Source organism: Poecilia reticulata, linkage group LG8 (genome assembly GCF_000633615.1).
Source record: "Poecilia reticulata strain Guanapo linkage group LG8, Guppy_female_1.0+MT, whole genome shotgun sequence".
Taxonomy (NCBI): Eukaryota; Metazoa; Chordata; class Actinopteri; order Cyprinodontiformes; family Poeciliidae; genus Poecilia; species Poecilia reticulata.
In genome coordinates, this window is record NC_024338.1 from 14,066,523 (window position 1) to 14,094,195 (window position 27,673).

The 27,673-nt window shown below is 38.0% G+C and overlaps 3 protein-coding genes across 4 annotated transcripts; 2 read left to right on the forward strand and 1 right to left on the reverse strand.

The window, feature by feature from the left end:
- Positions 1-324: 324 nt before the first annotated feature.
- lmx1al (LIM homeobox transcription factor 1, alpha-like) lies at positions 325-15,345 on the forward strand. Its single transcript, XM_008416051.2, has 9 exons — positions 325-618; positions 2,176-2,264; positions 2,779-2,968; positions 12,285-12,517; positions 12,814-12,977; positions 13,098-13,175; positions 13,267-13,387; positions 13,457-13,612; positions 13,754-15,345. The coding sequence occupies exons 1-9, from the start codon at positions 575-577 to the stop codon at positions 13,909-13,911; spliced, it is 1,233 nt and encodes a 410-aa protein (XP_008414273.1). The 5' UTR covers positions 325-574; the 3' UTR covers positions 13,912-15,345.
- On the reverse strand, positions 4,149-17,137 carry chchd5 (coiled-coil-helix-coiled-coil-helix domain containing 5). Of its 2 annotated transcripts, none has more exons than XM_017306182.1 (4): positions 16,947-17,137; positions 16,662-16,802; positions 16,442-16,593; positions 4,149-4,296 (listed from the first exon to the last, which is right to left on the reverse strand). In XM_017306182.1, coding segments are annotated over exons 1-4 (342 nt in total). In that variant the 5' UTR covers positions 16,949-17,137; the 3' UTR covers positions 4,149-4,249. The 2 variants fall into 2 exon arrangements, with proteins under 2 accessions (XP_017161671.1, XP_017161672.1); XM_017306183.1 differs by lacking the exon at positions 4,149-4,296 and adding an exon at positions 15,597-16,019 and having other exon boundaries at positions 16,947-17,130.
- A 503-nt stretch (positions 17,138-17,640) lies between these two features.
- On the forward strand, positions 17,641-27,088 carry atp13a1 (ATPase 13A1). The gene is made up of 25 exons (XM_008416049.2): positions 17,641-18,164; positions 18,941-19,030; positions 19,338-19,601; positions 19,707-19,862; positions 20,180-20,249; positions 20,338-20,444; positions 21,577-21,706; positions 21,799-21,854; positions 21,957-22,083; positions 22,238-22,375; positions 22,477-22,597; positions 22,738-22,895; positions 23,033-23,208; positions 23,275-23,385; positions 23,500-23,625; positions 23,718-23,826; positions 23,919-24,112; positions 24,211-24,307; positions 24,399-24,583; positions 25,027-25,141; positions 25,243-25,439; positions 25,588-25,730; positions 26,093-26,204; positions 26,299-26,442; positions 26,526-27,088. The coding sequence occupies exons 1-25, from the start codon at positions 17,811-17,813 to the stop codon at positions 26,634-26,636; spliced, it is 3,591 nt and encodes a 1,196-aa protein (XP_008414271.1). The 5' UTR covers positions 17,641-17,810; the 3' UTR covers positions 26,637-27,088.
- Positions 27,089-27,673: the final 585 nt, after the last annotated feature.

The following is a 27,673-nucleotide window of genomic DNA, read 5'->3' on the forward strand; positions in this document are numbered from 1 at the left end:
CAAACATATAAATGTCCATCCACTGAAATCAGAAAGCTTAGAGAATTTGTAAAGTGAAGCCAGTTTATTTGTGTATTATKCTATTTAGACCAGTTAGCAATATTTATTTCCCTTTTGCTGCTTAACCCAGAMTCAAGACGATTCAGAATATTATCAAAGCCACAACAGATTTATTTGTCATAGMCTACAAGAGGATATATATCAACATAAAGTTATTGCTTTACTGTGCCCTTATAAGTATTGATCCAACATTAAACACATATTCAAAAGATCCTCCCCAACCAAGTTATCAATAGGCTCGTATTATTGCTCATCTGCTCTCATCATCTTCCGCACCTTCTCCCTCCCACCGTCTCTGTCCATCTCCTCCCTCGTCTCCCTTTTTTGCTCCACAACCCAGAGCGACGCGGGTGTCGGAGAAATCAGGAGACACAATAGACCGTATTTGCTGGGCATCATGATGTTGGAATTTTTTTTTTTTTCCCCTAAGCAAACAGTGAAGTAGCTCATGTGRACGATCCATATAGCCGCGTCTGTTCAGTCACACACGAGCTGGAAGTTTCGCTGGATTTAAATGTTGCCAACCGAGATTTCAGGAGGAGTGTGTTTCACCTCAAGGTAAGACTCCGAGATCCAGGAACAGGTTGTCGGAGAAAGCAGCATGGTGAGATGCAAAAGAAAGTTGCACTTGAGTCAATCTTTYTTTTTCTGAAGCAATGCGCTCTGGGTGGGATGTTTTTTCACTGTAAATGTGCAGGATAAAATGATAGTTACGCTGATTTTTATTTTTTTTTTGTAGACTGAGAATGGWTGAGGTGCGGAAAATCTATGCTATTTTTCTTCTATCGGCTATTTCTCATATATTCCTCATTCTTGATTTTGTCCACATTTATGTTATGCAGTCAATCTACTGATCAAATGAAACAGTTGGATAGCTCAAATAAAATTACTGTTATTATAATAATTATTATTATTACTATGACTACTCAAACAATGCTTAACTTGACGGTAATGTTATGGGTTTCATTTAAATTAGTAAGTGTGCAGAATTAAACCGTTTTATTGACTGGTTGGAAATAAACAAAAACAGGATTTCAAGCTTTCACAATCTATTGAATGGCAATCAATTCATCATTTTATTGAAGCCATACAACAAAAATCCCCAATCAGATTAAGTACATTTRCATAATTTCTTTGCTTAGTCTGATTATTTTGTGAAAAAAACGGCCCAAATATTTCTTTCCTATGTTTTACAAGTAAAATGTGTTATAAYAACCATTATTGGGGTTTGAATTATCATAAGAAGGAATTGTAGACGGTCTGATATTCCAGAAATAACCTAATATTTAAGTTAATCTTGTTTTTAGCTTTTAAAAAATTTGCTAAACTATTTTAAGTCTTTTATGTTGTTCTGAATACGCTTTCTAAACAAATTAGATTTTTTTTTTTTTTTAAATCAAAGTTGCATTTTTTTTATATACGTGTACTCGATTTTGCTTAGAATTTTTTTTTTACCAAAAATATATCTGGTACAATACGACTTTAAAAACAATAAATTTAAGACTTTTGTTGCCATTAAAAACCTCTATGACGCTTAAACTGAATTTACGTTCAATGTTTAAAGCAATAAGCATGTTTTTTAGTAACATTTAAAATAAAAATGAAGGTGAAGGAGAAATAAAAATTATGTTTTTTGCATGTTCTTTTTTTCCCCGTTTTTCAATAAAACCTAAACACTGTAGACTTCAAAATAAAATTAACATTTTAAAAGTGKCTTATACTCTGTAGGCGTGTCAGGGCTGAATGAGGAATCTGAGGCTCATGCTGAACTACTGAGATGTTTGAATCGAAATCTAACATTTSATGTTCAAGTTTGATTCGTTGACTTTTGTAATTATATATATGTATTTATATATATATTTATTTTTGTTATTTTGTCATTACATTTTCCTGCATTTAAAGACTTGAACCCAGTCCAATGTAATAGTTTTTGAAAATTCTATTTAATATTTATTATCTATACATCAGTGCCGCATGAAAAAAGAATAAAAAAATAGAAAAAACATGGACGGATGCTTAATTTTCCATCTTTGGCTCTCGTGTTCTCGTGGTTTCCTTCGGTGTTTGAATGTCCTGCGATGATTTCTTCGAWATTGTGTCATTTTGTGTCTTTAGCGATCACACTGAGGGAAGGAGAGAAGGAATGAAAACTGAAGAGAACCAGCAGTCCTGTTTGCAACAGCCTCCGTCCTCTACGCCTTTTGGTGAGTTATGCGTTGCAATACTCAGATGAACAGGGTTTTATGAGCAGCTTTTTAAAATAAAAATATCTACGATGAAATATGTTTGAAAGCTCGACATATGAACATTTCTAAATATATAAAAGAGTGAGCTAAATTCACGCCAGGGGTCAGTAAATATAAGAACACTTTAAGATTTAACTTGAAATTACATGCTGGATTTGAGATTTAAAAAAAAAAGAAGTCGCAAGCGCAGTGTCAAAGGMAACTATGATGTTACTTATGTCACGCAAAATCACGTCATTTTAATKAAGCGAGAAGTAAAATTTTGAATCACTTTAAATACGATTTGTATCAAAAAGCTGTGTAACCTTTTTGCTTTTGGAACATCAAAAGGGATATTCCCATTTTTTTTTTCTTATCAGGAGAAAGAACAGTTGGCTTGCGCCAGATGATAGGCTTAAACCTTTTTTATTTATWTATCAGAACTAGTTCTGGCCTTTTCGCTGTAACTGTGGCAGTGATATGCTCCCATCAGGTCCAGATTTCAGAGGAGGAGGAGAAGTGTGCGCGGGCTGCGAGTCTCCCATCGCCGACCGCTTCCTGTTGCGCGTGAACGAGCGGTCCTGGCACGAGACCTGCGTCAAGTGCGCCGTCTGTCTGAGCGCACTCACCGGGACCTGTTACTGCAGGGACCGTCTGCTGTACTGCAAGCATGACTATGAAAAGTAAGACGCATTTATCAACACATTAAGATGAGAAAAGTCAATTCCCTAACTAAGCCATCTTTTTTTTTTAAATACTGCTTTCTTTATTTTTTGGAAACGGTCCTCTTATAAATGTACACTCAGTGTTTTTTTTTATTATTGACTTCAGGTGTGTTTTGATTTACATATCGCCTACCGTTTTCTCCTGTAATTTCTGACGTTGAGGGTCAAACCCCGGTGCAAATGAGACCATGTGTTCAGTTTCTGGTTAGCATTAAGGGAGGATTTGAGGTTAAGTCGAAGGGAGGGTTCGTAGAGGTTGTGCATAATCAATGGAAGTCGGTGCAAAGGGAGCAGGGATAGGTTCACTAGCTGTGCACAGGAAAAACAAAGAACAACGTAAAAATGTCACATTAACCTGTGCTGTTGATTTGGTCAATTGTTGTCTCCGTCAGAAAAATGCTTCCAGTATGTTTTGCAAGAAAAAAGACTTTTTGTTTAATGTTTTCAAAGCCAAACATATGATTAATAAGAAAACTCTACAAAAGGTCTGAACTTCTGCACTCCCGCCATGTTTAGAAAATCCTGTGATTAAGCTGTCCCATAAGTCCCGTAAGTCAATTATTCTAAACAAGTGCACCAAAGACACAGGTCAAAACTACACATGCAACACTGGAATCACTCAAGCTGTTGGGAAATTTTACATTTCATTTCAATTAAAACTGAAATTGACACTATCAGAGTGTATGTGGGATATACATAGGTATTTAGATGCATATAATAATTAGATCATCAATCACTTTATTTTGGTAAAATGCATTTGAATGCAAATGCATTCAAACCTTACACAGTTTAAAGATCTTAGCCTTTTATGAAGAAACATTTTTTTTATTCTATCAATACTTCTATCAGTATCAATGTTTTTCACAATTATTCATTTATTTGCAACAGCAAATTAAATTTGTCTAAACTTTGTGTAGGCAACAATTTGCCTGTCCAAATCAAATTTCTGCTAAATGTATAAAATAATCATTTCCTAAATATACACAACCTTATTTGCATCAGCAACTTTTTACAATGTTATACCAAAGTGTAAAATAGTTTTAAAAATAGCAGCTGATAAAATGGATGGTATACAGTTGCTTGATGATTCAGCTTTAGCAATACTTTCATGGTCATTTCCTTTTCTTTTTTCTTTTTTTTTTTTTGCTCCATGCTAGTCAGTGTGTGTCTGCAGAGGAAGCTCCTGCTTGGACAGCGTAAGGAAAAGCCTGGAGCTTGTTATCATTGTTTTGAAATGTGTTAGACGGCATCCAGCAGCATAGACTCTCTCCCACTGTACCTGGCATCTGGAGGAGAGAGGGTGAGAAAGAAGAAGATCAAAGCCCCATTGTGTGACGTTCGTCTGTAAAAATGAGTGGGAAAGTACAGGCAAAACTGCATTTGAGTCATGATTATCTGTGATGGAATGAAAAAGGCAATTTGATTTCCTTGTGCAATGAATATAATTGCAGATTCATATCAACAGTAAGTGCTTAATTCGTCACGGCGTTGTTTTAGTTGTCTAGTTGTGCTGCGTTGCCTTGTTGTGTGAGGTGGTGCCAGACTTGGCACACGGTAATGTCTGTGACCTTCAGCAGATCAGCAACAATGTCTCCTTGTTTTCCCTGCAGACTGTCCATCAGCGCCTTACACTACACACTCCCCCATCTAAAGCAGGTGTGTGCAGTGCAACAGAGAAGGTGGTCCAGGAATTTGGATCATGCATAAGAACTTTAGAGGAATTCACACAATTATTAGCACAGGCTTTTTTTTTTCGTTTTTTTTTTTCCTTTCGGCTTTTTACATGAGACTCGGTTTCAGTAGTACTCCATCTGCTTCAGGAAAGATCATTTGCTCGAAGTTGATACAGACTTATGAGTTATATTTGCATGTTTGGAATTACAAAAGTAATATTCAGATTATTTATCCTAATTTAACATTCATATTAAGTCAGCATCTTACAAACTTTACGAGATTTTTATGCTCATATCTGGCTTGATTACATCATTGAGCATAAAGACATGCAAAAGCTCCGGCTCCTTCACAGTGTACTGTACCCTATGAGGGACATCCTCACCTACTCTTTTCCTTATAATCCATGAGGAAAACATTGTTTATTTTCTTTAGAACTCAGCTAAATGTAAGACTTGCATGTGGAAGGATGAGAGTAGTAGACCAGATTTAGAATTACTGGGTTGGGATGAAAAAGTAAGCATGTCAGGAAACAACAATTCACATTAGAAAACCAATCTTACATTGAAATATGAGCCCGTCTCCCACACAATGCATCTCAGCGTAACTGCCTGAAGGCGAAACCTAATTCAGCATTTGCATATTTAATATTTTTGAAGGACTCCCTCTCTAATTATTCTAAGATAGTTGCTTTAAAGCTCCAAATGCGAAAGAAAGGCTTCAGCACAACAGTGGAAATATCTAGATGAAATTAATAATCAGGTTTAAGAGCTCGAGCACAGCACAGAAGTATGAAAATAGTTTCTATTCCATATTGTATTCAAGGTTTATTGTATATTTATTTTTGCTATAAACAGTAAAAAAATACTTTCAAACAGAATTGTTAATATTTGGTTTGGAAAACTATAGTAAATAACATCAATAGGTCAAATTAAGGCAGGATGATTGGAAGCAAAGTACTCCAACCTTAGCGATTTTGTCTCAATAAGACTGCTGTCTGGCAATGCAGAACCTAGAAAACTCTTCTATAAAACCATAAAAACAGCTTCAGCCAAGCGGGAGACTGGTGCAGATACTAACTAATGCCATGCAATGTGGGTTGGGAGGCAAGTTTTAATGTTTAATATTGTCTGCAGTTTAAAATATACGTAATTATATACTGCACATAACTATACTATGAACAATCTAAACAGAGTTCTGCTGAGTGTGTTTTTTTTTTTGTGAACTTCTGAGTCTGAATCCAGGGATAGCAAATATATTTCATCTTCCGTTCTACACCTCCACCCTATCAGCCATCCCTCTCCCTGTCTCTTGATCCATTACCTCATTCATCACTGTCTCCTTTGTAATAATATTTCTGTATACCAAACCTCATTTCCTTCTTGTTGAGATTGATAGCAGTGATGACACCAAACAGTTTATCTCCCCATTTATCCCTTGTTTTCTCTTAATCGCTCCACCACCCGCACCACACTCGCTGCCTTGTGTCTCAGGAGGCGAAAGGGAAGAAATTGTGGTGAGACTGATTGGGTTCTGTGCTAATTATTGAAATCTCCGGCTGTCCGGGTGACAGATCTGACTGTGTGTTGCTGTGAAATACTAACACAAAATTATGTAATATGTCAAACAGATCGCAAAGGTTTATTTCTGTCGGCCTCCACAATGATTATTAAAATAAATAATATGCTTTTACATTATTTTTAAATGTGCTTATGCAGAAACGTTTAACTAAAAACACTTTTATTTGTTATTTCCAGTAGCCCATAACTGTAATTCAAAAAAATCAAGTAGTTTTAATGTTGGTGTTAAAAAACAGATACGTTTAAATACATGAATCATCCAATTATCCGAAACTAAATGTTTTATTCATCAACGTAGTAAAAGATAGTGAGCCAAATAGAACTGATTTTATTGTAATAAAAATAAATAAATAAATAAAAGTTCCTTACAGAGTACAACTAAAAGTTAATGTTTTTATTGAACGTTATTCAATGGGTAAATTATGACTGTTTTTGACATGTCAGAACTGCAGTGTTTGCAGACCTGGATAAATGTATTATTATCGCTAATTTAGATGGTTAAAATGCCTGAAAAAAGATGGGATGGGTCTTAAAAAAAAACTCATGTAAAGAAACTATTTTTTCCAACAAATAAAAAACAAAAACCTGAGCCTCAATATTTGGTTACTTCAGCAATTCCTTAAAATAAATGTTAAATTATATGACTTGTTTGGCCCGCTTAAAAAAGTATCTCTCTTTCCTGGGGCTATAAATGTGACATGACATATGTCCAATTCTGTCAGCCAGTGGCCACACAGCCGGACAAGGATGCATATTTATCTTTCCATGCACTGCGATGCACTGGGAAGTAAAACCACTTTTTGAAAACAGAACATCTTGACATCTTGAGGGTCACCAAGTCTCCATAACAAGTTTTAGACATTAGCTGCATGACAAGAACTTTTTGAATGTCAGGGAAGGACCCCTTTATCTCATCAACATAAACAATAAACATGTATTGGAACTGTGAGCTTTGGTTAGATAAAACACCAATTGAGCTTTTCAGCATCAGTCACTGCAGGTGCATGATACTGTGGGCCTGTTTCTTCAAAGACACTGAAAACCTTGTTAATCTTGCATGGTCTTTTCCTGCCAGTAAACCAAAAATGGGTTATTTGGCCAACACATATGCCCTAATACACACAAAAAGAGTTCAAAAAATAAACCTTCATTCATCGTCATCTCAGTCACTAGAAGTAAATCCAAAAGAGAACATGTAGATTAAGCAAAATAGAAGAAATCATAAGAGAAGAACCACGATTGTATTTAATCTAGGAAGTGTGTGTAATGAAAAATGGTTAAAGATCCCTTTCTCTAAATTCTGCAGACTTGTGAAATGTTACAGGTGAAGACAAAGTTCTGTCCTGTCGGCAAAGGGGGGGTAATGCAAAGTTTCAACAGCGAGGGTAGCCATACTTGTGCCACTTCAAATTTTGCTGAAAGCAAATATTTCTCCCTAATCAAATAAATGTGCTAAAATTAAAAGGCGGTGTTTTCTAAACTTTAGTGTAAGAGAAAGTTACTGCAAAAGTAAAAAGAAAAAAGAAAAGAAGGTGTCTTTGCGCACAGCATTACATATATTTTCCAAAAAATCTGTTCACATTTATATATAAACTCATGTCAAGGGATCAAAACATTACATTCATAGACATTTTTGCAGTTTTCAAGCACCACAATGCTCTTTCCTGAGCAAAACTAGCAGTTCAACAGATGATGGTTGGATGTTTGCCAGAAGAAAACAAAATGGGGATGAGCGAGTTTGATGTCTTTTTGTTTTGGTGTTGTGCTGTTGASTAATATCAGTTCTGATAAAATGAGTAAAAGAACATATAGCAAAAACTTGATCGAGAATAGTTTCAAAATGGGGCAAACAGAGAAAAGAGGAAATATCTGGGAGTTTTAGAAAGAAAGGGCATACTGATGGGCTGATTTTTATCTGCTATATTGTGTGTGCGTGTGCGTGTGTGCGTGTGTGTGTGTGCGTGCGTCTGTGGGAGGGGTCGTGCGTTTGGTATTGCCACTGTTTTTGCATAATGTGAGATGAGACCCCATCATCTTTCCTCCCCCACAACAATTTTATAACAGACAGCTAATAAATGTTTCATGGCAGAACAAGCTGCTCGCTTCAGCTTTATTAAATCTGAGATAATAAAAGCAGAGAGGGAGAAGGAAAAAAGAGTGAGAATAGGGGGTTGCATCAGAGAGAGAGAGAGATAGAGAGATTGGCATAGACTTTTCTCTAACCAGTCTGCTGTATCTTCTGTTTCTGAGGTAACGGACCCCACTGTCCCCCACCAGCCCCTCCCTGCTGCTTCCCGCTCCGCCAGAGTCAGACAGGAAATGAGAAACGGGCAGACAGGATATTGCGTTCTGGTGGCCTGGGGATTAACTGTTTTATCTAAACTAACACATACCCTATCACTCACGCTCACAAACACACATCTACATCCTGACACATAGCATTCATTCTTGATCAAAGACACACAAACCTACATAGAAACACATTTCATGCAAACAATGCATGTCATAGAGGCTTTTGGTGACTTTTTAAATTTTTCAAAAATCAATTCTGCTCTCTAATCCACTTGCAGTTTTACTATTGTGAACCATTTTTAATGAGACTATATAAACTATACGTGAGGTTTTGGCTTTGGAAAGCAGTCATTAACGAACTACTGACATTAAAGGTTGATGTGTTAAGCAAATGACAGCATCTGTCGCTGTTTTATTGTTGTATGTTTGCACTCATTCACCTTATCTGTGTTTACACCACAGTTATCTCTGTGTTTAAGTTTATGCTTGAGTGCATGAGGTGGTATCTATCTGTCTGTCTTTCTATCCATCTATCCATCTATGGATAGATATATAGCTATATATATATATATATATATATATATATATATAGATAGATATATGTGTGTGTGTGTGTGCGTGTGTGTCCATAGAAGGAGAGATGGCTGATATATCCACATATTTATTGACATAGAGATATATAGATATATCGCTATACCCATACGCACGCACACACACATACACACCCACACGCACACACACACAAAACCGTATGTGTGAGAGTGGTGGCTGGGTAGCAAGTATCGTGGGGAATGCTGGGAGATTTTAATAACACAGAAGCAGCGCAGGGAGATTTAATAAAAGGAGATGATGTGATTACTGAACCCTGGCTCTGAGCCATTTTGCTCCACAGAGCAATATCCGCCAAAAGTGTGCACGTATACGTGTACACACACACGCATACACGCATGCGCGCATACACACGCGCACACACATGCACACACACCTAAGGAATAAAAACAAAATGCAACTTAAAAGTAAGATTGATGCATATGATTTGTTCTTTTTTCCTGTATCTCCTCAATCCTTTTGTTATACCTTAATTTTCAGGGAGCGCCAGTTATGTGTCACATGTTGCTGTCAATAAGTTTGCAGGAATCAAAATGTAGCACATCAGGACCTAAGTGTATCATATTCTGAGAGTAAATAACAGTCCAGGTGTTTGAAATGAATGACAACCTCTCTTTTCAAGGCATTTAAGTACCACTGAACCCAAACCAAGAATAATTTAAATGCAGTGTAACCAAACCAATACCTGTATAAATATTAATCATGACAACACAGGGATGAACCAAACTGTAACAGCTCTGAGATGCATACATATTTATGAAATGAGTGTATTTCAGTCCAGACAGTGTTAAACTTGTCGGAGCTCACAGGCTAAACAATGCCACATGACACAGCTTAAGGGAGATGGCAAAGATTCTGGTTGTATGCCTTGGATCTAGAGAAATACAAAGAGGAAACACGTGATGATATCAGAACTCTACAAATGCAGCACATCTCTGTCTTTCTGAATTTGATCTTTTAATCTCTGAGCTCTAACCTTCTAACCCTCGATCGTCTCAAAAAAATCCATTGCATTGCACATGAAATTCCCTTTTTAGAATCTTGAACAAAACGAAGTCCTGACTGATGTATACTTGTATTCCTTTCTATATGCATTGACATGCAGCAATGTACAAACTGACATTTTGTTTTCCCGCAAAATAGCTTCCAGTTTATTTGACATTATTAATCATTACTTCAGATTCCCAAACAGATGAATTATAAATGGTCAGAAAATTGTAACATGTTTGCATAAATGTGTTGAAGCTAAATTTAGGCTGCCTCAAGTGCATGGTTGCCCTCTCTCGTGTTTATTGTGATTTTGGTAAGCTGCCCCCCAAACATGACCATGTGCGAATGATACTTCTATTAGAGGGATTAGACTGATCTACTTACAGGCCCCCCTCTGCGGCAGTTACCCCAAGTTGCCTTCATGTGCCATGTTGAGTAAATTCCTATCGTGCTGTGTACACATTGATTAGGGAGTGTGGGAGTTAACCACATACATCATCCGTCTTATGTCAAGCAGCCCTGACAATTCTGTTCTGTTGAGCATTGTCCACAGTGAAAGAAACTATTTAAGATACTGAAGTGTCTATTCAGATGTAGAACTACACTGATGGGTTATTCTTTGTAGAATATGCTTGTGATACCATTGACTACCACAGCATTTTGCCCTTTTTACAGATGAATTGTTTATCTGGAGTGCATTGCATCGTTTTAATTAGAAAGTAGGTTTAAAAACAATAAAACATAAGACACACAATTAGGCTATTGGGCTGACAACAGGTAGCCTACTTTTGTTTTTGGTGTCAAGTTTGAGACACTGTCATTTGGGGAATTTGAGGAGAGCGTTTGGCAGATGGATTGAGAAAGATTAGCTGCAGCAGCTGCGTTTGGGACAGAATCACAGATTAGAAGCTCTAATGTGCAGACCTGGCTCTGTCTTTGCACTCCAGATTTGGGCAACAACACCTTACTCTCACTCATTCTGGGAAGGTCATTACTCAGCCTTCATCTCCTCCTCACTTCTTTCCCTCCCTTTTCATTCTCTCTCCGTTCCTAACAAGATCTGTGTTTTGTTGTGATGCTATTTCGGTGTCCACGAGTCTTGACTGATTCTAGAGCTCTTCTACTCTTGAGTTCCTCATTCTTCAGAAGTGATACTGATGTTCTTGTGCATTAAAACTATAACCTCGCTGGAGTTATTTTAAACCAACAGCACGAAAATAGCTGTTGCATTTAAGCAAATAAGTAAGGCAGTTGTTGCATGACCTAATGTTGGTTTGCATGCATGCATGTGTATGTGTGGGCTAGTACCTGTGTTTGTGTGTGTGGGTGTTTTGTGTGCATAAGTGAGAGGAGAGAGATTAACCCCATGCTATCACCAATCCCTGGTTATGAGTTTACAGCGTCTGTCTGGCCATCTCACTGTTTAAACAACAATCTAATTAATCCTGTCTTTATTAGTTTCAGTGAACTGGGGAGGCAGGCTTGGAGGGCATGAGGGAAAACTGGGAATGCTGGCAGAAAAGGCTGAGGGAGGGGGAGGAAACCAAGTGCAAGAACAGGGATTTGGGAGGAATTTGAAGTCAGAGACTTGGGCCCTGTGAATGTAAATAGGCACTGGAAGTAATTGTGAAGCATGAGAGCAATTGAAAGGTTATAACATCACAGAGGGGGAGAAACAGAGGAACAAAAGAAAAATAGGAAAATGAATCGATCCAACAAAGACCTAATTTACAGAGTAGCATATGTATTTTTAAGATTATGGTCTGTATAAGGTTACCTGGAATGTAACAAGTTCTCAACATTTAAGGCTTGTGCTGGAAAAGGCAGTAGATTATTAACCAACTACTGCCACCTACTGTCATTAGGGTGAAACCAAAACACAAAACTGTTGGAAGCAATTGTTACTCATCTTAACAGATGTTCACCTTGTTGCTCTGTGAATTGAGTAATGCCTGTGCAGTCTTTAATTAAGAGGCTTCACTCATCTACATGTTAATTGTAGTCGAGGGTAAATGTATTAGAGATCCTTGTTTGTATCTTCAAATTTAATTGCCTTAACTGCCTTTCTGCTTTCACACATCAACCAATCTGAACACATAAGGCCACGTTTCTCTGCTTCTTTCTACTTTCAGGCTCTTTATAAGGAAGTGCAGCGCTTGCCTGCAGGTCATTGGACGCTCTGAGCTGATAATGCGTGTGCTGGGCCAGGTATACCACCTGGGCTGCTTCAGCTGCTGCGAGTGTGAACGCCGACTGCAGAGAGGTGATGAGTTTGTGTTGAAAGAAGGCCAGCTGCTCTGCCGCATGGACTACGAAAAGGAGAGGGAAATGCTTGCTGCAATTAGTCCTGCTCCAACTGAATCAGGTGCAGTGTTTGATGGAATACTGTTTAACTTGTGCCACATCTATATCTAATAGAAGTCGCAATAGAACGCATTTCTTCAAAAACTTCTGATGACTCTTCTTTGTAAACACGTAGCACTGCCACATTTTACCAAATAACCAAGTAATATGATGCAAAATAAAAGAATTGCAGCTTGTGTCAAGTCACAAGTAATTGTAAAGAGATTATCCAAATAGTGATACACCACAAAACTGCCTTGCCAAGCACACCGCACTGGGGTTTAAGTTTGAGCTTTGTCAACACTTTGTCTTATTCAGTGAAAAGTGAGGATGAAGATGGTGGGGGAGGATCTGGCAGTGGGAAAGGTGGTGATGAAGGCAAAGAGCACAAGCGTTCAAAAAGACCACGCACCATCTTGACTACACAGCAGCGGCGAGCTTTCAAGGCCTCTTTTGAAGTATCGGCCAAGCCATGCCGAAAGGTGGGTGAATCAGCCTCTTATCAGTGAAAAAGCATGCCAAACAGACCTCGACTTTCCTTTCAGAGTTCATTGTTTTATCCTCGGTTGTCCGATAAAGCAATGAAAAACTCTAACCTGCAGGTGAGGGAAACACTGGCTGCAGAGACTGGCCTGACAGTGCGGGTTGTACAGGTGTGGTTTCAAAACCAGAGAGCTAAGGTCAGACTGTCTCTTCCTTGAAGATATGTTCAATCATTTTACATGTTAACACCCATAGGAGATTCTTACGGTATCCTATTTTGCGCCCTAGATGAAAAAGATAGCTCGCAGACAGCAGCAACAGCAGCAGCAGCAGCAGGAACAAGAACAACTGGGAGGGACCAGGAGAGGGCCTAGCAGAGGGGGCCGTCAAAGCAATGATGACAGTGAGGGTAAGATAAAGATTTAGAAAAAGGCAGACAAAAAAATTAAGTATTTAAAATGAACCTCTACCTTTCCAGATGGATCTAGTACTCATGGAATGGATAGCATGCTGGGATATCCGTCTTTGCCACGTCAGCAGCTACTTTCTCTGGACCCCAACATTTACGGCGGAGAGCCATTCCGACATGGTCTGACACCTCCTCAACTAAACAGTGAGCAGATCCACTCCTACGGTAAGACGCACTGATAAAGCTTCAAGCTTGATTTACATTTTCATTCTTTAAAGTCATTTCTGACATCCTTCTTTTTTAGTATAACTGAAAAAGACTAATGTTGACCACATTTATTTGGATTCTCCTTTATTTTTGCTGCAGACTCAGAGACTGTCTTCCATGACTTGGACAGCGATGGAAGCCTCAGTCACCTTGGTGACTGTCTCTTGGCAACAGGAGAAGCCGGTCTCCTGGCAGGACGAGTAGGAAACCCCATCGACCGTCTGTACTCCATGCAGAACTCGTACTTCACCTCCTGACCCTTAAAAACTCTCATCTTTACCCCACCTGTTCCACCTTTCACTCCGGAGAAGCAACCTGCCTATGGGACTATTTTCAATTAAACTGGCTGCAGCCAAACATACTCCTGAGCTTTTATTGCTGGAACACATCCTGACAAGTCAGACGGTCATAACATCGCTCTGCTGATTAGCATAATGTCCTCTCGTGCTTTCCTGAATAAGAATCATATGCTGGAACTACGGGCACTGTATATTTCCATGACAATGGCCTTCTATTTTTTCCATCGTATTTATGCCATACTTGGTGAGAATATTTTTCACTTTCAAACAGAAAAACAATAACCACACATCGATCATTACATATAAATAAGTTACAAAATTTTAATGAATCAAGTCAAGTTAAATGTATGTAGGAGTTGTGATAGTTTTAAACATTTGGGGTCCTAAATACTATTAGTACATTGGTGAACTTTCTTTGTTCTGTCTGGATTAATTTTTATCGGTGTGTGTGTGTGGTTGGCTGGAGCATATACAAGAGTATATGTATGGGACTACAGTTTTGCTCTCAGGTTAGTGTGTATGTTTGTGAGACCTGAGTGTCATCTCAGGAAATTGTGCTGGATAGAATGACATCATTAAATCCCCTAATATTTCTAATTGTATGCTTTGTGACAAATGACAGCTAAAAACAGTGGACCAAAAATAAATTACTTTTGCATTTAGAAAATAGATGACCTTCCAGTGTCATTTGAAAAGCCTTAAGTGGAAACAGGGTTGTACAAGTGCTCATTACTTTAGTTTACGCTTTTATATCATCGGTATAATTTTAGTGTAGTAAATTACAACCAAAAGATCTACAATGCCCAAATATTATGTCTTCAAGTCCACAATGATGAATTCCAATTGTAAATGTGAATACAACTGTGTCACACCTAATTGTTGCAATCAGTTTCTGTAATAATTTCCTTTGTCAAAAATATCCTAATAGATACTGTTGGGTAGACATTTTGTACCTTCTGTGATAATCAGCAAATATTTAAACTATAGCATGATATTTGTGTGCCACAAAGTAGATCTATAGAAATAGAATCCAATTTTATTTTGGATAGCAAGTGCTGCTGAAAGGATCGGAGCAGACTCATCCTGTGGCGTAGCACAAAAAAGAATTAAGGTGATACCCGTCTCATTTAAATGTCAGTGATCTGCCTAAGCCTGGGGTACTCTTTAAGAAATTGTTTGATTCTAATAATACATGGCGTTTTTACTGTGATATTAATGTGAATGTAACTTATTTGTGTGGTACTAGATGACATTTTATCTATTTTGTTCAGTGACAGCAAGGTGATGTGCTTTGAATTTAATGTTCATGTATCTTTCAACACAATCTGCGGTTTTGCCTTTAAAGTAAAACTGCCTTATTTGTCCTTAATACAATAAAAAATGAAAGACTTACCAATCGCTCACGTGGCATGAACTAATAATTCACCTAAAAATAAAGCAGTCTATTTCTCCTCCATGACTCACACCAAAACCTTTAATAATTGAACCAGAAAATGTCTGTTCTGCTTAATGGTCACAAGGTTCATAACTCAATTTCCTCCCTCTGTCTGTCTCAGTAGTCCTGCTGATTAGAGGTGAATAACCTGTTCTTTTTTCTCCTATCTTCCCAAACTCCCTATTGCTCAGTGACCGGATAGTCAGGTTTGTGTGGGAGCAATGCATTCCAGTTTAATATTTGACTATGACCTGGACAAGGCATCGGCAGTAAGGACATAAATAATCAACATAAAACAACAGAGGGTTATGACATCAAATGAATAATGGAAACCTAATATTAATTAGGTAAAACTGGGATACACAAAACATTGCAAACCTGACTTATTTATTCAAACGCAAGTATAAGTGATATTCCAATGGTGTAATGTACAGTGCTAGAGCATTCCTATTTTTTACATTTGAAATTAGTCACAATAGGTCACAGTAAGACGCACAGATATTGAACACTCATCACATATATATAAATTCAAATAAACACAGTTGAGACATAAAAATCCAGCTTGTATAGAGGTTTGGACTGACGATGGAAGTTGCCGAGTCCTATGATGTGTCAGAACTTGAATCTGAAGCTAGGAATAAAAGAGCAGAGATTGGCATAATTGTTAAAAAAAAAATTGGAATTTGAATTTTCCAACATGGTAATTGTACATGGTTAACCCCCTTAGTACTACCAAGATGAGGTTATAACCTTAGTCAAAACAAAGTAATACTGAATAATGACCTAAAATTGGAGTTGACTTGCATTTTCATAATTCTAAATCATAAAAATATAAATCCATGTGACATACAGTATATAGACATTTCTCATCATTAGAGGGTTAATGGAGTTGGGTCAGAGAAATATTTTACAGCACAGTATGCACAAATATATCTAAAACGTTTTATGATCCAGTGTTTATGGATCTTTTAGATACCTTTGCTATCTAAAAGATGATGATAGAAGAAATTGCCCTTTTTGCTATCTAAAAGGGCAATTCCAGTAAAGTCTTACCCACGCTGCTGAGGTCAACGGAGTCTGCACAACCTAGAAAGCGGGTCACGTGCGGCGAACAAGAGGTAGGTGAGGTCAGGTTTTCTTTCAGACATTGCTCAAATTTCTCAAATTCTGTGGAGCAGTCTTCCCTGATCTTCTGAATCACTGGACTGTAAACATTAAATGGTTAGGAACAAGGAAAAACGTATAGGTATATAGGATAGAGCAATTGACTTACTGTGATGATGTACATTGAGAAACTTTGAGTTTTAGGTCATGGCACTTGTGTTGCCAAGACGTTGGGTTTGAGGCAACGCATGACCCATATGTCTCCAGTTCTTTATAACAGTACTTTGCTGATATTTCCATAGCTGCTTGCCTGAAAGGAAACATAATTATATAAACAGTGGGAAGTGGCGGGTCAATTTTATCTATCAATTTGACAACGTGCTAAAGCAGCAGAACTCTAAACGGAGCATTGTGGTGTAATATTACTAATATAATTCGTTATTTCAATTCTTACATGTTGGTGTTTGAAGCTATGTCGAGTCGACTACGGAAGCGTGATAAACAAGGTTAAACGGCCACTACTTCAGCGTGTGGAAACGAAGTCTATGCGATTAAGAGCTACAACACGCACACCCATATTTGATTGGAAGGAAAAGCAACATCCTGGTTATGTTCTTCAATTTTGTTGGGGCAGGTTTGTGTCTGTCATACATGTAGGTAACGCCCCTACAGTGACGTTTTTTATTTAAAGGGGCAGTAATTGAATCGGACGAAGAACTACTTTGTATTTTTGAATTTAAATTGTTTTGACTTTACTCTAGATGTCCTGTAACATAGAAATACATGCTTATTTTAGCTTGTGAAGCGCCACCCGATTAATATCGCTGTAAATCAAGGAGCAACCCATACACGTTTTAAATTTGTTTTAATTATATCAGAAAGTAGTTTAATACGTTTCTTTTAATTTCTTGTACTTTAGTTAACGTACTAAAATCTACGATTCTCCAACTTCTTTGTTTTATTTGTTTCCTTTTTACGTTTCCCTGTGTTTATTAATTTTATTTATTCCAACTTATGTTGAAATATATTTGCAGAAAGCAACATAAAATATTACTAATTTGGAAACCAGTAGTGTAAAGGCGTTTTGAGAAAAAAAGAAGATAAACAAGTTGGAGGTAAACTGACGCTCTTTTAAATATGACGTGTCTTTGCGTATTTGCGTATGCGGAAGCAGCGGCCGGGAAACAGTCAACCCAAAAGACGGGCTCTCAAAGGTGGATAACACACCGCTTCGTGTGTAGAATCGTATTTTTAACGACTGTAGCGAGACGGGGTGGTGGTGGATGGTAGAGGGGGTCCAAGGAGGGATTCGGATACAATGAACGACGCCAAGAAAGACGAGAGTATGGCTGCAGACGGAATCCGAGGACCGGGTGAGCTACAAATGGCCCCCTCTGTTAACCACAACCAGAATGACAGCGGCGCCGGTGATGAGCTAGTAAGCTCGGTGACGCTGTACAGACGGAGGCCCCGACTGCTACACGGCACAGTCCTCCCGTTTCTGGCTGTTCTCTACCCTGGCTGGGTGTATGTGTGGTTAGGAGTGTACGGTGCCTCAGAGTATCCAGAGGCAGGCCTCCTCGCTTTAGCCGCTATCGGGATCGCGCACGTCCTCACAGCACTCTCTGGATACTGGTCCGTGCACGTGCATTGTTGGCTCACTTGTTCCAAGGTAAATGCAAGTTATAGCAAATTATGTGCACTTTTACAGCAGATAGTACAAAAAAATCCTACCTATTTTTTTTAGCTCAATAAAAAAATCTCACATACAGTATAGTGAGATTTTCTCTACTCCTACATGTCGATTTGAACATGTCAAATAGCACCTGTATTAGTGCTGACTGTATTTTAAGGTTTCCATGCATCACGTAATGTTTTATACATTTTTATTGACTTTATGTACTTATCTAAAATGTTCTCCTTTAGAGTGTTCTCTTTCAGATATCCACAGAGTTGGTACTGATTAGTAAACATTTGCTTGGTTATAACCAATGAAAATGAAAGAAACGATACAGTTATTAATCCTATGTCAAATTTATATATTTTGATAGTATTTTTGATGGTTGATGGACAGAATGTCATTCTGGAAAACTGAAGTTCTTGTTATGACTTCAAATACCAGAATAATCAATATCTGTCTTAAAGATTCTGTTTATTATAAATTTACTCGCATTGGAAACCAACATCTGTTATGAATCAAATAGTCAGAAAGTAACAGATCTTTTAAACTCGCTAACATTGAACAATTACAGATCTCATCAAAACTTTTGCTGAAAGGCATGTTGATTTCATCATCCTCATCATTCCTCTGTTTAGGGAAAGTTTAGCTCTTTTCTCTGTATATCAGCGGGTTGTGCTGAGTATATCATTAGGGTGCTCCAAAAATAAAAGTGCTGTCCACACAGCATGTGAATATATCATCTGTTTTCTTTCTTTAAATAAACACAGGAGCCAGATCCCAAGCTGGCTACGCTGGCAAAGGTCATTCCAACCCCCAACAATGGTTCTGCTGAGCTTGTCACACTCCAGAGGGATCAGGTTTGTTCACATCTTTAAAGACTGATTTCCCTATGTTGTCATATCAAAATATGTTAAATGTTACTTCCCTAAAATGCTGAAAGATGGTGTGACAAGGTTTGTGAAAGCCACACATGCCATTACTTTTTGTCAAAGATCTACGTGCTTAGAAATTTGGTTTTATTTATCTGGAAATTGTTAGGTTAATTTAGATACTGGCTTTGAATTTTATCTATTACTTGGATGTTTTTTTGTTGTTGTTTTTTTGGGGGTTTTTTGCCACTGCAATATATTTTTTTAAAAATATGTCCTATGTTTGGATCAACAGGAGGAGAATGGGGAAAAGATTTTATCGTTTGAGTTTCAAAAGATCCGTTACATTTTTGACTACCAAGAGAAGAAATGTTTCCTTCCAGTGGCATTCCCAATTAACCACCCAATGGGCCACTTCCAGTCGTGGCGTGGATATCAGGAAGAAACTGAGCTAAAGGCTGCAGAAAAGCGGTATAGCGCCAATCGTGCAGAGATGGTTGTGCCAGATTTTCTGGAGCTCTTTAAAGAAAGAGCAACAGCTCCTTTTTTTGTGTTCCAGGTACGTGTGTTTCTTTTTCCTGGAATTGTTCTGGGTTCATTAGTCAGGAAGAGAAAATGTAAATGCTTTGCATCAGTTTGATGTTATCTGCCCTTTGTCCATCAGGTTTTCTGTGTGGGGCTGTGGTGTCTGGACGAATACTGGTATTACAGCGTTTTTACTCTGTTCATGCTGGTTGCATTTGAGGCATCCCTGGTCCAACAGCAAATGAGGAATATGTCAGAAATACGCCGCATGGGAAATAAGCCCTATATGATCCAGGTATGCTTGATCAAGTTTAAAATGCATTCTGTTGCTAATTTTGTCATAAGAACTTTATAGTGAAATGATCAAGTTCACTTATGCAACCAACAGAGTATGATGAAGAATAAAAAGTCACACATTTATGCAAATTGAATTGAAAAAAAAAATTTACATTAGGCCATTTAATAGTTCTTAGGGACTTTTTCCATTGGCTTCATGAAGAGAGATTAGACCTTTAAAACATATTTTATCCAAACTTTATAGCTCAATCTGTTTTCCATAAATAATGTGATATACCTAGCATATCAAAATAAGTGTATGTACGTTTTTGATAGGTGTATCGCAACAGGAAATGGAGACCTATTTCTAGTGATGAACTAGTTCCTGGAGACATTGTCTCCATAGGTGAGTGTGCAGTCCTAAATGTTATGACTCCTTACCGCAAACCTTACATTCATTTCCTGTGTTGAAATGTGTGTTTTCTATTCTATAGGACGCTCACCCCAAGACAACTTGGTACCCTGTGATGTGCTGCTACTCAGAGGACGTTGCATTGTGGATGAAGCCATGCTGACTGGAGAGTCTGTCCCACAGATGAAGGTTAGTAAATAATATAGTGATGTGGTAAACTATTTGCTTCAATACAGATTTTTACTGTTTTTGCTGCGTCTAAATATTTCAGAGCAACAAACAATGTCATAATTAGACAGACAAACTCAGTAAAAAAAATACAAGATGGTGTTTTCAAATGTTAACTGCTTTGTTAAATTATAAATTAAATTTGTAAGCCCCACATTTAGAAAGTTGAGTTCAGTTTCACTAGCGACACCCAAGTCTGATTGCTTCCACACGACACTATTTCTCAAATAGAAAATTCTGATAAGATACATTGGGATGAAGGCAACAAATCATGTCCTGATCTAAAGAATTTTAAGAATAGATGAGAAATCCATTTTGGGACTCGAGCAAACCACAGTGAGAAATATTTTTCTTCCGAAATAGTGAACACAAGAAACTTTCTTGATCCACCAAGATAACTCGTAAAGGTGCCTCAGTGCATACCCTGGAGGTCACATAGGACGTCACTTGTCTCTGTTGAGGTCAGTTTTCATGAAACAACAAGAAGAACAAGCCTGTCTGGCACATCTGGATGCTTGGGAATCTTTGTGGCTGCTCCAACCCGAAAGCACCAACAGAATTGTTGCCTATTTCACCAGTAGCATTTGGGAGTAGACTAGTAAAAATTTAGACTGAAATCTAATTGAGATGCTTCGGAACGCCCTAAAACCCGCATTGCCTGAAAACCAATGTAGCTGAATTAAAACTGAATTGTTGTCATTAGCTGAATTAAAAACAAATGGGCAAAACATTCTTTCACATCGATGTAAAAGATCATCTCTAGTTATTGCAAATGCTTAACAGCAGTTGTTGCCTCCAAGAGTGACGCCACCAGATATTAGATTTAGAACGCAATTACTTTTCATGTTGGATCTGATTGGTCCGGACAGCCAAGTTGACTGAAATACATCATGTTTTGAAAACTAAATTATGGATTTTTTGTCTGATATTATTTTTTGAGCATCTGAAGTATGCTCAAATGTAGAATGATGTATGACACAGTGTGACAAAAAAGACAAACCAGAAATCTGTAAGTGGTTTAAATACTTTTTTGTTGTGCTGTTATTTTAATAAAATTCAAGCCTTTTTTTTATTATTATTCTATTGTGTGCAGGAGCCAGTAGAAGACTTGGATCCAGGGCGGATTTTGGACCTTCAGACAGACTCTCGCCTACATATCATCTCTGGTGGAACCAAAGTGGTTCAGCATACTCCTCCTTTAAAGACCAGTGCTGGACTTAAGCGTAAGTGCTAGTCCCTCTGTCTTTTCATTCAACAGGAGTATCTACTAGGATTGAACAGTATATTTATTGGTACATTTTTTTATTATTTGCAGCTGTAGACAATGGTTGTGTGGCTTATGTACTGAGAACAGGATTCTATACGTCTCAGGTAAGGAATAGGGATAACTGTTAAATCTTAAAGTATTTTTTTTATTCCATTATTAAAATCATTGTTGTCCGTTACTAAACAGTGTGTTGTGACGTTCTACAGGGTAAACTGCTAAGGACAATTCTCTTCGGTGTAAAGAGAGTGACGGCAAACAACCTGGAGACTTTTATCTTTATTCTCTTCCTCCTTGTGTTTGCCATTGCTGCTGCTGCATATGTGTGGGTTGAAGGTGAGGTGACAACAATTAGCTCATTAAGATGTATCGCAAATTTTTTTTGAAAGCCAATAAAACTTGCATCCAAGTTTGTACTTATACGTCAGAATGAGCGGTGAAGTTGATTCTGAAACATGTCCTTTTTTATTATTATTGTATCCCTCCCTAGGAACAAAGGATCTCACAAGGAATCGCTACAAGTTGTTTTTGGAGTGCACACTTATTCTCACTTCAGTGGTCCCACCGGAACTTCCGATAGAGCTTTCTTTAGCAGTGAACACATCTCTCATCGCCTTGGCTAAACTTTGTAAGTTTGTTTCTTTTTCTGCTGGGATCGTAGAATATCTACTGCAACAAATTCACTAAGTGGTATCGAGTATGACGCTTGTTGCTCTTTTTCTGCTTTAGATGTTTTCTGCACAGAACCCTTCAGGATACCATTTGCAGGGAAAGTAGAGATTTGCTGTTTTGACAAAACAGGAACTCTGACCAGTGACAGCTTGGTAGTTCGAGGGGTAGCAGGCCTCAGGTAAACCCTGTCAACCAATTCTGTTTGGCAGCATAAAATTGAGAAGACAAGATTAAATTACAAGATTGTACTTGTAATTTAGATTGCAATTATTTCAAATTATTTGTCGTTTATTGTATCCATCTTGTTTTCACTGACAGAGAGGGAAAAGAGGTGATGCCTGTCTCTGAGATCCCAGTTGAGACACATAGGGTTGTGGCTACCTGTCACTCACTGGTTACTCTGGATGATGGGCAACTGGTGGGAGATCCATTAGAGAAGGCCATGCTAACTGCTGCTGACTGGACACTTACCAAAGGTGCCTCCTACATCTATAGTGCAATTCATGAGTGTGCTAGGACTATATGGTTAACAGTGTTCTCCTTATATTATTGGACTAGTACATTTTAAACAATAGAATGGTTACTTAAGTTTTTTTTTTTCTGTTTAAACCAGATGAAAAAGTTTTCCCACGAGGCATCAAAACACAGGGACTGAAGATCCACCAGCGTTTCCATTTTGCCAGCGCTCTGAAAAGGATGTCTGTCTTGGCCTCGTACGAGAAACTTGGATCCACCGAACTTTGCTACATCTCGACTGTCAAGGGTGCCCCAGAGACACTTAGAGGAATGGTAAATTATAGCTCCGCATTTTTCACAGACTCTTCACTTCCTTGTCTAAAATACCACTGTCCGTAGTTTACAGCGTGTCCAGGAAATTATGATGAAGTCCACAGAGAAATGTCACGGGAGGGGGCACGAGTTCTGGCCTTGGGTTACAAAGAAATTGGACACCTCAGTCATCAACAGGTTTGTTTAGCTTTTTTTTCTTTTAATCAAAACCTTCAGAGGTTGTTTGATTTTTCTGTAGTGTCTATAAACAGACCTGATAGAAACTAACTAAAATATTTTTGGGTTATGCAGTGCCGTGAGATCAGTCGTGATGCTTTGGAGTGTGATCTACAATTTGCTGGTTTCATGGTTGTTTCCTGTCCACTCAAGAATGACAGCAAGGCAGTGATCAAAGAGATCCAAGAAGCATCTCATCATGTAAAAAAGCAAACAAAACAGTGATGAAAATTTTGGGTTCGTTCTCAAATAAGCAGCTTTATAATGGCTGACTCTTTCTTCTCTTCCTTCAGGTGGTCATGATCACAGGAGACAACCCCCTAACTGCATGCCATGTTGCAAGAGAGCTCCACTTTATCCAGAAAGATCACACACTTATTTTGCAGCCGAGCCTCAATCAGGGTACGCATTAGGTTCATCGCTTAATTCTGAAGAGTGTTTTGACACTTGGCTTGAATAACAAGAAGTTTTATGTATAAATTCTGTTTTTCCAGGTCAGTGGCATTGGGAATCCATTGATGGCACCGTAACTGTTGCGCTGCCCCCTCCTTCAGTTTCTTCGTTTGTGCAACAGTTTGACTTGTGTGTAACAGGAGAAGGGCTGGTTCGATTGGGCTGCGATCCCCACCTTCTCCACACACTGTTACCTCATATACGAGTATTTGCTCGAGTCAGCCCAAAACAGAAGGTAGGTCCTGAAGCAGCAGTCTTTAAGTCATATTTTGTGCACTCTCTTCCCACCTCAATTTGGTGTTTGCAACAAACGTTTGATTTTATGTGTTTTAGGAATTTGTAATCACCAGCCTTAAGGGACTTGGTTATGTGACCTTGATGTGTGGTGATGGCACAAATGACGTCGGAGCACTTAAACATGCTCACATAGGTAAGTTATTTTTAAATAACTCGTAGTGCTGAAGCAAGTTTTCCAAGTGTCGCCTCCAGTTGTGAGCAATGAACACTTTGTTTTCTCACAGGGGTGGCCCTCTTAGCCAATGCTCCAGAGCGCATGCCTGAGAAAAAGAAGCGGGGTAGAGATAAGGAGTCGGCAACATCAGACATAAGGCCAGTACCACCTGTTAGTTCTGGTGTCAAGCTGAGCTCCAGAGCAGCCAGACAGCGGGCCATGGCCCAGAGAGAGGAGCAGCTTGCAGCACAAAAGGTGTTCTACTTTATCATTTAACAAAAATGTTTGCATCTTCTTTTGGAAACATAATGTAATCATAGAGGCAATTAATTAATTACAATAGGTATTCCGCCCTAATTTGTCACAATGTCTCTAGTTACAACTGTCCCAAGAAATATTAAAAATCTCTTTGTTTTATGTTTAAATTGGAGCCTTTAGAGAACTACTGGGATGTCTTAGATTGTAAAAACAGGGAGCAAGGCCTAGTTTTTGGCTAAAGATTTAACTAAATTAGACTTAGAATATATTTAATGTCCCACTCATCTTTCAATGTCATCATATACATTTGACATGGGCTACTCAAAAAAATATGAACTACTCAAAAAAAAAAAAAGCTTACTTTTGTTAACCATTTTTTGTGCTTCCTGTAACATGAAGAAACATACACTACGCTAACCATCAGGATTTCTCCGTAACAGGAAAAAATCAGTCAAGTTCTCCGAGAACTTGAGGAGGATCAGGTACAAGTCGTCAAGCTGGGTGACGCTTCCATTGCTGCTCCCTTCACGTCCAAACTCTCCTCCATTCAGTGCAGTGAGTCACATGTTTCAATACTTATTTCTCTGTATTTATAAACAAAACTGATTATTAACTCTCAGACTCAATTTGTTTTTGTTTTGTCTTTATTCCATCAGTTTGTCATGTAATAAAACAAGGTCGCTGCACTCTGGTTACAACACTGCAGATGTTCAAGATTCTAGCTCTCAATGCACTAGTGCTGGCCTACAGTCAGTCTGTCCTCTACCTCGAAGGAGTCAAATTCAGCGATTTCCAGGCGACTCTGCAAGGCTTGCTTTTGGCTGGATGCTTTCTCTTTATATCTAGGTCAAAGGTTAGAATTTGAGTTATTTACTGTCAAGTTAACATGTTTTTTGGTGCTTACCCTAAATGTAAATTTTAAAATTCCACCGCAATTCTGTTTCCACTTAAAAAAAAAACAGACAAACTAGGATTTTTTTTTTTCCCTCCTCTTTTCGCAGCCTCTGAAAACGTTGTCTCGAGAGCGGCCTTTACCAAACATCTTCAATCTGTACACAGTGTTGACTGTGCTGCTGCAGTTTGCAGTTCACTTTTGTAGTCTTGTGTATCTTTACAAAGAGGCGCAAACCAGAAGTCCACCAAGGTAAGCAAAAGTGCAACAGGGTAAGACCAAAGACCTCTTGAAAGGCCATGCATCACAGTAATGGCATGTGAAACGTGTTCTTTGAACTAACTGAGCCTTTCTATGTTCAAATAAAACTGAAATGATTGTTCCCCACCAGTATCGCCTTTGTATTAGACATTTTTTAACAACTTCTTGTTTAAAATGTTTTTGGATTAATACTTTATTAGATTTTATCTTTTTAAGATGGGACGTCCAAGCTGCTGATGAGCAAACACTTGTTTTATTTAATATAAAATGTATACAATGTTTTCTCATTTTCCTATCAGTGGTACTTTGTGAATGCTTTATCATTTTTATGTTGGGTTGTTTTTTTTTTACAGAGAGGAGCAGTTTGTAGATCTGTATAAAGAATTCGAACCCAGCCTAATTAACAGCACTGTGTACATAATGTCAATGGCCATGCAGATGGCCACCTTTGCCATAAACTACAAGGTATCTTCACATTTGTGACCATGAATTGGTTATTTAAAACCATTTCTAAATAACTGTTTATTTAAAGTAATGGATTCCTCTTTGTGTCTTACAGGGTCACCCATTCATGGAGTCTCTCAGTGAAAATCGACCACTACTGTGGAGTATCGTACTTTCAGGGTTAGCAATTGTCGGGCTTCTTACTGGTTCCTCTCCAGAATTCAATGAACAGTTTGCTCTTGTAGAAATTCCAACTGAGGTGAGCTAACATTACATTACCATTTCTTGTTTTGATAGCCTTGTAATAAGATTGTGTAACATGCTTTGTCTGCTTTCTTGCAGTTCAAATTAATAATTGCCCAGGTTCTTTTGGTGGACTTTATTGCTGCTCTGCTCGTGGACCGTGTCCTGCAGTTCTTCCTGGGCAAAGGAACTCTCAGGCTGCCTTCTTGATCTCAGTGCCAACAGCAAATGCTGCCCTTATAACCAAACTGTAAAGGGACAGAAGATTTTGAAAGAGGAAGAAAAGTACGGCTGTTGTTCCAAACACTAGACAGCTGAGATAGTCATGGCATGTAGGACTGTTCACTCTGTGTATCCCTTTCTTCGTTCCCCGCTGAACTCTACGTCTGTTGTTTTTCCATTTGCTTTGTCTCAATTCTAATGTTTTTTATAACTGTCCATTTTTCTACATCGTTCTTTTGTTTTTCCCTCCCCACTCTTATTGAAAGGCCATGAAGACAGCAGTATTGAGTGGAGTTTCAGATTGTGCTAGCCAGAGTGAAAACTACAGGCACAAAAAAGGGCATTCTCCAAGAGAATTGCAATAGTGTTTTGGATTTTTTTTCCCCTCCCTTGTTTTTGTAAAAAGTGAAAAAGAAATTTAACAGACTTATAAAGATTTAAAATTATGAAGTATTCATTTTGTCTTTTTTTGTGTGKTTTTTTTTTTTATTGTATTGAGAGAATGTAACAATCATTATTTTTGCTGGTAAATTTGGCATTACTAAGATATGAGAATACAATATAAGACAACCTGGAARCAAGATTGTTTATCAAAGTGTCTGTGTCATGGGATGCACCATGCTGACCAAAAACTAAAGTACTGTTTGGTTAAACAAAATCTCAAACAATGGAATTTTTATATTTTTTAAATGCCATAACTATCAAAGTTGAAAGATATGTAAGTTAAGTTTAACTGATTCTGATTAAGACAAAAGTAACTCAATGTCCAATCAAATGTCCAGTTTAAATTGGACATTTGATTACTTTTAAATATATCCAGTTATTAGGTAAACTATAGGCACCTTTCAACTTCAAAGATGAATGTAGAATATAACTTTTACTTTCACAAGTTTAGAAATTGGCTAATAATTTTAAGAATTGTACATTTTCTAATCTGAAGCGGTGTAATTCCATGAAATGAGAAATARCTAAGTGCTCCACCAACAAAAACTATCAATAATGAAAGTAATGGAGAATGGTAAAAA

Coding starts and splice junctions, on each gene's coding strand:
- lmx1al (XM_008416051.2), top strand. CDS start 575: ATGTTGCCAACCGAGATTTCAGGAGGAGTGTGTTTCACCTCAAG. Junction 2,265..2,778: donor TCCGTCCTCTACGCCTTTTG/GTGAGTTATGCG, acceptor TGCTCCCATCAG/GTCCAGATTTCAGAGGAGGA. Junction 12,518..12,813: donor TCCTGCTCCAACTGAATCAG/GTGCAGTGTTTG, acceptor TGTCTTATTCAG/TGAAAAGTGAGGATGAAGAT.
- chchd5 (XM_017306182.1), bottom strand. Junction 16,594..16,661: donor TCTCAATGTACATCATCACA/GTAAGTCAATTG, acceptor TAATGTTTACAG/TCCAGTGATTCAGAAGATCA. Junction 4,297..16,441: donor CGTTGACCTCAGCAGCGTGG/GTAAGACTTTAC, acceptor TCTCTCCTCCAG/ATGCCAGGTACAGTGGGAGA.
- atp13a1 (XM_008416049.2), top strand. CDS start 17,811: ATGAACGACGCCAAGAAAGACGAGAGTATGGCTGCAGACGGAATCCGA. Junction 21,855..21,956: donor CAGGATTCTATACGTCTCAG/GTAAGGAATAGG, acceptor GACGTTCTACAG/GGTAAACTGCTAAGGACAAT. Junction 25,142..25,242: donor ACTCTCCTCCATTCAGTGCA/GTGAGTCACATG, acceptor TTATTCCATCAG/TTTGTCATGTAATAAAACAA.